The 11,614-nt window shown below is 46.7% G+C and overlaps 1 protein-coding gene across 1 annotated transcript; it reads right to left on the reverse strand.

Moving 5' to 3' along the window:
• Positions 1-498: 498 nt before the first annotated feature.
• Positions 499-11,216, reverse strand: LOC149853892 (embryonic pepsinogen-like). Its single transcript, XM_090025487.1, has 9 exons — positions 11,161-11,216; positions 10,517-10,673; positions 9,390-9,507; positions 6,681-6,799; positions 5,434-5,633; positions 4,534-4,647; positions 2,945-3,089; positions 1,923-2,021; positions 499-636 (listed from the first exon to the last, which is right to left on the reverse strand). The coding sequence occupies exons 1-9, from the start codon at positions 11,214-11,216 to the stop codon at positions 499-501; spliced, it is 1,146 nt and encodes a 381-aa protein (XP_089881613.1).
• Positions 11,217-11,614: the final 398 nt, after the last annotated feature.

The following is an 11,614-nucleotide window of genomic DNA, read 5'->3' on the forward strand; positions in this document are numbered from 1 at the left end:
CACACTCAGTAGCTGTGGATGATGGCACTGTCCTGTCTCACAAGGGTGGTGTTGTAATGGGGTGCTCAGATACTGTGGCAATAGTAACCAGGTAGGGGACAGCTTCTCAGATAATAAGAGCCATGTAGCAGTGCTCACTTCAGTGGAGCAATGGCAGTTTACACCCGCTGAGGATCTAGTTCAAAGACTGTGGCAGAATTACTTACAGAGTACGGTAGGAAGGGTAAGGGGAATGGAGCATGGCTCTGTGAGGGGGTGGTTGCGTGTGTTCAGCAGTGTGAACTGGGAAGGGTTTTATAGCTTGTATTTTATACAAATGAATGCGTGGCCAAACAAATCCGAATCATTCCTGCTTTCTTTACGTCTTGATAAGAATGTAATCGACTGTATACCAGGTCAGTTGTATACAGAAATATAATAACGTGCTACTGTCTGGTAAAATATAATTATGGTAAATTGAGTACAGGATGGATCGTAGCACCCCCTGCTGGGTGATGTCTAAACAGACTTGGCCAGACCAACCCGGTTGTTTTCCCTGTCAAAGATGCTGTAGTACTCCCGGATGAATACATCTCCCAAGATCCACAGGTAGTTACTTGTGACCTGAAAACTACTAGTGCAGTCTCCTTGGCCAAACTAGATTTGGACAGAAAAAAACAAACAAATATTACAATCACTGGTTAGTACATCTCATTTGTTTCCAAAGGAGTTGGTTCTTTCACTGTAACTCCCAACACCTTGGGCAAAATCCTGCCACTGGCCCCGACTGGAGCAGCAATTGGCAATATCCTTTAGCAGCCGGCTGGAATGACCCAGCTTGGGTCTGACACAGGCTGGTGCTAGGACCCAAATGCTGACACCAGTTGCTTCCCCTTGCTGTGGCACAGCAGAAGCTCCCACTGCCTGGCCATGGCATGGGCAAAGCCCCTCCGCCAGCAGAATCCCATCAAAGCCCCCCAGCTCCACGGGCAGGTTCCCGTAGCTCCACAGGCTGACCATAGCCCACAGGCCATAGGTTGCCAACCCCTGATCTAGTGAGCTGGCAGAGCCATTGCGGCTGGTATACCAGCAGGGATTTAGAGCCTTAGCAATATAGTAGAGCAGAACATCGAGACATCATCACGTCAACCATCTGTCCCAAGGCAAGGTAAAACCAGATGAAGGCTAGCCTCAATGGACCTTTGTCTAACCCATTCTTAAAACCTTAGATGAAGGAGCTCTCACAGCATCTCTAGGGTGCCTGTTCTAGTGCACTTTTCTAGTTAGAGAATGTTTCCAAATATCTAGCTCAAATCTTCTTTTCTTCAGATCATGCCAATTCCTTCTTGTCCTTCCTCCCTGATGCACATCCTAATAGCATCCTCTCAATAACAGCCTCTTGCATGTTGAAGAGCTGTGATCATGTCTTCTCCCTGCACAAGTCCCCTCTTTTCTAGGCTAAAAAAGCCCACTTCTTTCAACTTTTCCCCACAGGTCCTGTGTTCTAAACCTCTTAGGGTTTCTGTTGCTCTCCTCTGGACTCCCTGCAGCTTGTCTTCTTGAAGGACAATGTGCAGACCTAGACACAACACCCCTACTGATGCCTCAGCACCACTGAGCTGAGCAGAACAACCTCACTTCCTGTCTTACATAAGATACTGCTAATATACTCCTCAGGCAGTAGCTCAGACCTCTCCTAGGAAAGCTGATACAAAGTCTCCTAATGTCAGTGTTTCTACTGATTTCAGCAGGCTTCGGATCAGGCTACTAACTCCTTATCCCCAAAGCCTTCCCATGAGCATGCTCCTTGCTCTGCTCCCCAAGCCCTTCCCCCTGAGCAGCTGTGCAATGGGAGGGCGAAGCTGAGCTGAGACTGAGCCCAGTCCATTTAGCTGTGCCCCACCGTGCTATTGTGTCCCACAAAGAAAGGCTCCATATCATACCTGCTCAGTGTAGGCTGAAGGAGGCAGAGGGAACTGGATCCCATTGATTACAAAGATGATATCAGGCAGGCTGGGAATGTCATTGCAGTTGACATTATACTAGAGAGCACCAGAAAAAAAAAAAGAGTATCCAGTTATGAAAGAAACAACACAGCTATTTTACAAGGGACAAAAAGAGTAGAGGAGCAGTCTCAGAAGCTAGGTGGTCTGGGGTGTAGGTAGTACTTGGATGAGTGACTACCCTGGAATTGTATCCTCTATTTGTAACAAGAAGTCGTGGCCGAATGCTTTGAGAACAGTAAATTATAGAAACCTAATAGGCACATCTACATGTCACCCTAGAGGTGTGCTGTGTCACCGTACGGCACACTACGGCAATGTAGAAATCACGTGAGTCTATGCATGATTGTCAGCAAATTCACCATAGCGGCTGGCTGCCCTGTTTTGGTGTACTACTACTGCAAAGTAGCAGTGAAGTCTAACTGTGTAGTACATGCATGGCACAGTATAAATGGAAATACTAAAGCATGGCAATGTGTAGATGTACCCAGTGAGGAGCAAGACTTAATTTGGTCCCATTGTCACTGCTGAGAAATAGATGGAACTAGGTTGAGTTTGGATTTAGGTTGTTATGGCTAAACATCACCAGCACATCATCCTGACTCTGATCCAGGCCAAGAGATAGGACTGATTAACCCCCTCAAAAATAATGAACTATTTATATAACAATTGTAATAATAAAAAAAAATGTAATAAAATAAATCCAGAGCTTCCAGTCGTTTCTCTTCCCCCTCATAAATATCAAGCCCTGCAGTTGGCCAGAATAGTGCCCACAGGAAACCCTAGGACCAGCCCGGACCCTGAGGCTTTTGCATTGTTGCTTTGTCTGATTTACTAGTAAAGCCAAAGCTCAGGAAGTGGAGTGAGGCCGAGCCTGCAGGCTCTGCTGGGACTGTCCCAGGGACTTAAACCATTTGAGTGCAGGGGGCGGTGTGACAACAGGCTCCCTGAAGGACTCTCACCTCGCCATATTGTCCCGGAGTAGCTCCAATGACTTTCTGTATGCTGCTGATGTCTGGTGAGGGCCCAGCCAAGACAGCAGTGCCGGTATCAACAATAGCTTGGCAGCCAGATTCGCAGGCGATCACCTTGCCATTCACAATGATGCTGAATGATTGAAAACATAAAAAAAAAGTACTTGAACTTGAAATGGCAAGGATGCACAGGAGGCTGTAAAATGTTAGACCTTAACGCAACAAACAGCATTACTTCCTCCGGCTCAGGCCTGGAGTGGCTGAATCAGTAAACGCACTGTCCTTACTGAAGTCAGCTGTCATTGACTTCATCCTGACACCTGCCTGGATAAGGACTCAAGGAGCCTGGCCTCCATACAGTCAACTGCCATAACACGAAGGGCGCAATCCAAAGCCCATGAAGTCAACAGGAACCTTCTCACGCCTGCTTACGTTTGCAACAGCTCCAAGAAAACTGGCTCAGATTTCAGTCCAGCTCCATTGGCATATCTGAACTATGACAATTCACATGAGTTGAGGACTGGCTGTATGGAGTCCATGCTCAGCTGGGGCTGATCCAGTTCCTAGCTCCAGCTGGAGGTGATCAGGGCCCTGGCTGAGTGATCCCCAGGGCCCACAGGAAGAGGTGCCACCCACACTGGCCTACATAAGCTCAGACCAGCTGGCAGAGTGTTGTCTGAGCAACTCAGCTGCTAGTCTGGGTCTCCTGGGCCACTTAGAAGCCTGTAGCCTACTTGACTGCTTGCTTTCGCCTAGATCCTGAATCTTGTCTCACATGGACCCGTGCCTTGTTCCTGCCAGTACCTTGCACTGCCTGAACCTCTGCCTCACTCCTGCCTGCATTCTTCCCTAAGTCCTGTCTGTCTCCACTGCTATGCCTGCCTGATCCCATCTTGGACTGGTGTTCCTGTCCTGCCTGCTCTTGAGTGGCCCTGTCCTTGGCTTGGACTTCCTGGTACAACCAGTGGCCTTCTTTGGGCCAGATGAACCCTGGCTTCATGATTTGGACTTGGGCTGACACTACCTTGACCACAGTGTGCTCTATGGTAACTCCTGCTCTAGCACATCCCCTTGGACTGACGGCCCACACCCCAGTCATACCTTATGTGAGCCCCATCTGTCCTACCATGTATCTGGAGTGGAGATAATAGCAGATCTTTATTGTGATTTCTATAAAAGTCCGTAGGGATGTGCAGTGACATCACCAAAGTCACTCAGGCGGTCAGGGCCAAGGTTGGGAACATACTGGTTTCCTGTGTTCCAGTTTATTCACTGGAGTATACTGCTTTCCTCGATGACTTGGGAGGAAGCTCAGGAAAAGTGAGCACAGACATCTAAAGGCACACTTTGGGGACATGGGGCCTGAGGCCAGATTTACAAAGGTATTTAGGCAACCCAAGGATGCACATAGGACCTAGCAGAAAATACAAGAGAGGGCCTAGGGGAGTTAAGCACCACTGACATCCTGACTGCTAAAGTCAATGTGAATTTGGTACTAATAGAAGAAAAATGCCTGCAACTGTGGAAGTGTGCCAAAGACCACCAGATTTATTTAATCACCTTTGTGTGTTACATACCTGTCCAATGAGATCTGCCAATAGCGCTGGTGAGAGACAGGGATCCAGTGGATAGGGCCAGTAAAGTAAGATTCATCAATTCCCCCAAAAATGAGCATACTACCATTTTGTTCTCTAAAAATGACAAATGCATATAATTACATGAAATACCAGTGTTAGGTGCTGTACAAATATGGAAACTAAAAAAGACAGTCTCTTTGCCAAAGAAGTACAGTCTCAGTAATGGACCATTCCTAATAATAATTGCTTTTATTAAAAAAAACAGGTAAAAACACATGCATTTGTTTCTAACTGAATCATTTCAGAGAAATGATCAATTTAAGAATATTTCCACCAGCAAGACCATCACTTCTTTTTCACCATTTGCTATTCTTTTGTTTAAAATTCTTTAAGTCATGTAGCAGGGGCAGCAGAGTGTGACTTCGGTGACCGATCAAACAGCATAACAGCTAGTGAATAATTTAGCTCTCCTAGGATACTTTTCACTAGGGGTCTTAGAGAGCTTTCAACAGCAGTATCCCCATTTTATAGAGCGAGAAACAAAGGCACAGAGAAGAAGATTGTCTTGCCCCAGGTCACGTAGCGAGTCAGGCCAGGATGAAACTCAGGCCGTAATCACTGCTTCCTAAAGAGTCACTGGGAATAGCCCACGGACAGGGAACAGGACTTGGTTTCAATGAACAGGCAATGTGTTCTCGCGGACCGTACACCAGCCATATTCTTGGTTCTACCACTGGTGATGGTGGCTGTAGGCAAGTCATCGCACCTCTCTATGCCTGAAACATCATGTTTATAAAATGGAGCTGACTACAGCAGGAAGCAAGCACAGTATTTTGGTCCAGGATTTTCCCCCACAGTCCTATGGAAATGTATTACTTCCATGTTTTGCAAGTCACTTACACACTGAGGTACACTGAAAACAAGTGCTGCTGCACCACGTTCTTGGTCATCATGTTATCAAAGACAGGAATAAGCCCACCAACAGCTAGATCTGGATAGCCCAGGCCCAGGATCCCATCAAATTTGCTGTAGGTGAAAAAGGGTCCTGGCTCGCTGGTGCTCAGTGCTAACTGCTGGTTGGTGTCGATGAGGGAGGAAACCTGGGAAGGAGATGGATCAGTTCTTTAGCTCCTTATCTGGCCAGAAAACCACTGAGTTGATCAGTATTTGAAGGAAATGTCATATAAAAGCAATGCTGAGGGGGTAAGGCTGCTCTCACAAGAGTGGGTTTTTGCTGTTCTGTGCTTTACACATCCAGAAAGCACGAGAGACTGTTTACACATGCTCAAATTGAGTACTCATAGAGAACTTTATTCTGGTTTTCACCCCTCTTCTGGGATAGCTCTGATCAGTCAAGCTATCTCCCCTGCGACTGAGGGACCAGACACAGTCACAGTGCCTACTGTGGGCAGCAACTTGAGAGAGCTGATATGTATCCGCTCCTCAAAGTGCTCACAGCTCTCAATGCCTGGACATGTGTTGGGGACTTCACTGGAGGCATTCACCCCAGGAAAAGACAGACTGGCAGGGCTCTGGGGGATGGCAGAGTGGATAATGTGCTTGCAGAATGGTCCCCTCCCCCAGCTGCCTGTTGCAAAGATGCTGGTTTAGCACTGGGTGGATGGCCTTTACGATTGTTTGTCCACTCACTTCTGGCACCACCTCCGTGGAGAGTTATAAGAAAGGAGCCAAAGAAGCCAGTGCTCCCATGAGGTGTGAAAAAGGCAAATACTTGTACTGTGAGTATACTCTGCATGGGCCTATGGCCAGGGCAGATGGCTGTTGTAAACCTATTACTGAGCAAGAGATGAGCTTATGGACCTGCATCCTCAAAAAGGGTATTGTGGAAAGGCAAAGTACCCCACCCTGTGAAGAGGAGGCATCTTTGAAAACAGTGTGCCCTATGGCATGTGTCCCTGGGGCAGTGTGCTAAGTCCTAACTCTTAGCCAGGAGTTATGCACCTAAGTCCCTTTGTGGGTCTAAGCCACAGTGCCCAAGTGTACAGCCAAGCCTGTTTCATTGTTTGCGTAGCAGCCAGGGGGTAAGTAGCTTCACTAAGAGACTCGCCATTTATTGTCTCCTCCATGTTTGTGAGTCACTGAAATAATGGGGAGGGCTGTAGCCTTTCTGCTGCATTAGTACTTACTAGCACTGTATCGGATCCCACAACCCCATCCATGCTGCCTATGCCATACTGAATGGTTATGCTGATCCCTGTGCCATGGTAGGTGGAGGATTTTGACGGATCAAACCTCCGGTGATTTTCTGCAAAAGAATAGTTAGAAAAAGCATCAGCATCCAGCCCTACTATAAAGAAGAAAATACAGCTCAGCTGTTTAGTGTAATCAGTGCTCTTAACTTCACGTTCTGCATTTAGAAGCACTTTGTAAAATCTAAGGTATTTCTTTGGCATCTGCCCACATAGCATGTTTTTCTTGCATCCAACACCTGCTCTCCCCTTCCTCCCAAATCAGGGTGTGTATATTAAGGAGGGAAGCTGGATTTCTGCCTGAAGTAGAAGCCCCCTGCTCTGATTTCTTTTCCAAGATCAAGTGCCCAGCAGGAGCACTGGAATTTCCTTTCAGGCACCTGAGGGGGTTAATTGATTTAATGATTCATTGTTCTTCACTCAACAGACATTAATGGTCATCTCTTTCTCTCACTCTCTCTCTCTTTTTTAAGGGTTTTGATTTCCATCCATTAATCAAGCTAACTTTTCGTCTGACAGTTTAGATGTCCTCTGGCTACTCCTTGTGTCACTTTTGTTTCACAGCCTTTTACAGAATTTTTAGGTCTGTGCCACATCTATGAAGCCCTAATTCTGGAAATCCTTTTTTTGCCTTCCTAAAACAAGGTGCATGTTATTCCAGGCCATGTTGTATTTTATAACACATGGTAGTAGCATAGTTCCTCATAGTATTTAATGCATTTATCCTCAAAACTTCCCTCTGGGGAAGGGCAGGGCAGTGCTGTTAGTCTTAGGGTGATAAAAAGCAGGTAAGTGCTTTACCCAAGGTTACCCGGGACCTCTGAGAGCAGGGTCTGAGTCTGAGAGCGCAGACAGAAGTGCAGCCCCCTGCTGTAACTGAGAACACTTTGCAGGAAACGCTGTGAGTTACAGTGATCCTGGGAACCAAACAGAAGTTCACTGCTGGCTCCAGGAGGAAGGGAATTGAGCTTCTGGCTGCAGCTTGCACCTGATTTCCACTGGCAACGGCCCCTCCTCCTCCCAGCCTGTGCCTTTTTCACAATGGGAGGGGAGAAAGGGGGCAGAGGGAGCTCATTCTAGGGTTACCCAGCGTTGGGGGAGTCCTATACACCCACCCCACCCTCCAGCAGGGGCTGAGAAAAGCCCAGACTGAGCTCCCTCTGCCCCCTTTCCCCCGTCCCATTCTGAAAACAGGCTGGGAGGCAGCACAGACAGAAGTTACAGAAGACGCTTTGTTTTGAAATGTCTTCATCTGACCCCTCATGGAATGAAGGTTCAGATTTTAACCTGATCAGCCATTTTTGCAGCTGTCTGCAGCCAAGCACTTGATTGGTCATGGCTTTGGACTGCTTTCTGTGACAGGATTGGTTGAGAATTGTCATTTCTGTCTGGGCCCTGAATCACTACCTAGTGCTGTAACAACTCTGACATTTCTGAAAATAGGAAAAGCCACCAGAGCGATAGAAGAACAAGACAGGCATGGGGATAATACTGTGCAGGTGAAAACGAGCCTGCCTAGAGGACTTTGCTATATCCAGATTTCAGTCCCTGTTCCTAAACACCTAGTTCATCTTGTTGAAATTTGAGAGACTGCACTTATGTGTTAGAGTGTGCAGATTTGGAGTCCCCTTTCCCAACCTATACTGGCAATTGTGCATCGACATGGTAACCAGATCCCCACTCTTACAAACATTAACTCACTGATTTAAGATGAGCTCAGGAGATGCCTATCACAAATTTTGAATCTTGGCCTACTGGTAACTATACAGCTCAAACCTTGGTAGCATTAAGACGGCCATTCAGCAATAGCTCAGCCAGCCCCTTAGAAAACTCTGTCCCATCCCCGTATCATCTAGGAAACATGCCCTCAACTCTGCCAAAAACACTCTCAAGTGGGCACCCTTCAGCTTTCCTGGGAAGCCACTTTGGTCTCAAGTAGTGCAAGTTTATTAAAGCACAAGGTCCAGAGGTTTCACTGAGCCCACCCTGACAGCCATTCCTCCTCTCTCATGACAAGGGTGACCCAGCTCAGACACGCAGCTGGCTACAGTTACGGGCAGTGTCTCAGGGAGAGTGAGAAGTGATTCTTTCAGGCCTCCGCTCCTGCTGTGCGGTTCCCTAGTAGTTAACTACTGGGCATGCCTATATGTGCGCGTTATGTGCAGTAGTCTGTTTTATTGCTCATAAAAGTGTTATGTAAAAAAAATGCAATTATACTAATGTGCAGTAAAATAAGCTACTGTGCATTAAGTGTCACTTAAAAACACACACACTTTTGGTACTGCTCGTTAGGGCAGACTAATGTGCATTTATTTAGTACCTTGCATTGGTAGGACCTAATTTAATGTCATAACCCTTTCTAAGATATAAGTTATCTGCAGCAGAAGAATTACTCTAGTATTTTTCTGTAGTCAAAAAATGAGTGAAAAGTAAGAGGTGGTATTTTGTCTTGAGCCTATTGTGGGATTTCTTGAACCCAAAAAGTTGAGAACCAGTGGCAGAGAGTCACACTGGGAGGTAGCTGTGAACATGGGCATTAAAGCCAGGTCTCCTGAGTGGCAGCTATAGGGTGTCTCACACAATCTGTTCCATCACTCCATATTAAAGGAGTGGCGTAGATGGGGGAGGAAGCAATCAGTTACTTACGGCAGGCCTCGCTCTTGCAGGTGACAGAGGGAACCCAGAGGTTGGATGAACCGGTATCAAATACAACAGTGAACTCCTGAGGAGGGGTCCCAATGGAGATCATTCCAAAATACTCTGCCTGTTCAAGTAAGAGCGACAAAAATGGTTCTCATCAGCTAGTTATACATACATGTGTGTCCTCTACATGTCAAATGCTTAACTTCAGCCATGTGAAATGTTCACCGGAGTAAGCACCAAAAGCCAGAGCCAATAAAGGACCTAAGCATCTGGGCAAATCTCACTTTAGGCACCTAGTCCAAACTTATCAAGGGAAAGGTGCTTCTCAGCTGCTGCCTCAGATTACATGTGCCTAAATATTGGGGGTGCTGCTATTAGTGATTTGAAAACTCCTGGGCACTGAGGCTCTACCCCTGCAACTGTCTCAGGTTTGATAGGTGCAGCATTTACATGTGCGTACAGGACCGCAGCAAATCCAGCTGGGGTGGTGCAGCCCCCTGGCAGTCAGCTTGCCATTCTGGAGGTGCCCTGCCCTGGCTCAGTGTGCTGCGGAGAGGCTGGTTGGGCCACAAGGTTGCTATAGTGCAGGGCTAGTTGGCAGACAAGCCCCCACTGTAGCACCCTCATGCCCCAGCCAGCACAGGCCACATGTGTACTGTGCGGTTCCAGTGTAGATTGTTCCCTAGACTCTGTCTGTTCAGGTCAGATGCAAACATACCAGATTGTCTTGAATACAACATGCACCTTTCCCCCCAAAAAGCACTGGAAATCGAGGGACTTATGAGGGAAATACAGTAAAAGCAGTTTCTGCCCATTACTGAGCAGAAGTGAAAGTAAAATCTGCACTCACAGGGAGCAGTACAATGAGCAGGCCGGGCTCCCTCACAGCTGCTATTCAATTACTTACTACAAGGAAAAATCTTCTTTTCCCTTCAATCTGCCTTTCAAAATCAGGGTACATATTTTATTCCAGCGCATCTTGCATGTGAGAAAATGTGGTGAAAGGGACTTTGCTCTATATTGGCTGGTAGACCTACCCATCCAATAATCAGCCTTCGGATCCCCTATAAAGGAACCATAATGTACTTCCCACCCTGAAGCAAATCTATTGTACCAGAGCAGAAACTCACATCAAGGGAGTTCACGAGTGGCTCATAAACGCCTCGGGAAGCAAACGAGTGTGCATATTTGGTGCCGATGTCATAGTGGTGCTCCTTCAGGAAGTCTTCCAGCAAGGCTTTTTGCCTCAGGATTTCCCTCGTCTTCTTCCCTCTCTGCAAAGGTATCCTTGTGTGCAAAAAAAAAAAAAAATAACAGCCAAGATTCCCAATCACTCATGTCCTGCAACAGACTTTTCTTATGCACGGGGTCTAAGGGAAACAGTTTGCATTAAAGCCACCAACTCCCATGGCATTCACAATGGGTTTCCTCATTTGGCTGATGGAATAAACACTTAAAATCAGCTGAAATACCCCTCCGCTTACCAAGCATGGGTATAGTCTCACCACGGCCAGCACAAGCAACTTCTCCATTTGGAATGGACTTGTCCATCTCATAACTTCCCATCTCTTCCCAGACCTCATCTGAAAAGAGATCTTTCCTCCTTCCCATGTTTAAGCTGTTTACATTTCCTATCCCTCTGTTGTTAGATAAATGACCTGGGAGCCAGAAGGGACTGTGAGTTCATTTTATCAACTTGCTTTTTTTTTTTTTTTTTTTAAAGCAAGCTGGTAGCAGCAGCACATGAAGGAGAAGCAGTCAGACAGCAACGTACCTGGTAAAGCCTTCAGAGAGGGCAAAAAGAGCACAGAGAACCACCAAGACCTTCATCCTTCTGTTTCTACAGGTCTGCTACAGATGTGGGGCTGTTGAATATAACTTGCCTGCTTTTATAATCTGAGGTTGACTCTCCTCAGGGGGGGACCTCCAGGAAGTCAGATTACAAGAGAAATTCCAGCTCAGGCTGGTGATAGCAGATCACTCTGCAAACACCCCAACAGCTGACCAAGGACTAACATGATAGCACACAATTTCTAACATCAGTACATTGCACCAAAGAACAGCGCACGTGTTTCTTGCTGCAGCAGATTGTGCCTGTGATAATCAGTTGAAGTGTTTTAATCTTTCATTTGTTTATACTTTCCTTTTTTGGATTCAACTTGAATTCCCTTCCCTGACCTTGGATAGCATGTCATGAGTCTCTGGCTGGTTTCATGTCCTAATAGGCC

Source organism: Crocodylus siamensis, chromosome 13, assembly GCF_052110815.1.
Source record: "Crocodylus siamensis isolate JL-2025a chromosome 13, ASM5211081v1, whole genome shotgun sequence".
Classification (NCBI taxonomy): domain Eukaryota; kingdom Metazoa; phylum Chordata; order Crocodylia; family Crocodylidae; genus Crocodylus; species Crocodylus siamensis.

Bases quoted from the DNA above. Each gene is read 5' to 3' on its own strand.
- LOC149853892 (XM_090025487.1), bottom strand. From the start codon at position 11,216: ATGAAGGTCTTGGTGGTTCTCTGTGCTCTTTTTGCCCTCTCTGAAGGC. The intron at 6,800-9,389 runs GTAAGTAACTGA...ATTCTTTTGCAG, and splicing joins CTGCAAGAGCGAGGCCTGCC to AAAATCACCGGAGGTTTGAT. The intron at 5,634-6,680 runs GTAAGTACTAAT...TCTCCTTCCCAG, and splicing joins TGGGATCCGATACAGTGCTA to GTTTCCTCCCTCATCGACAC.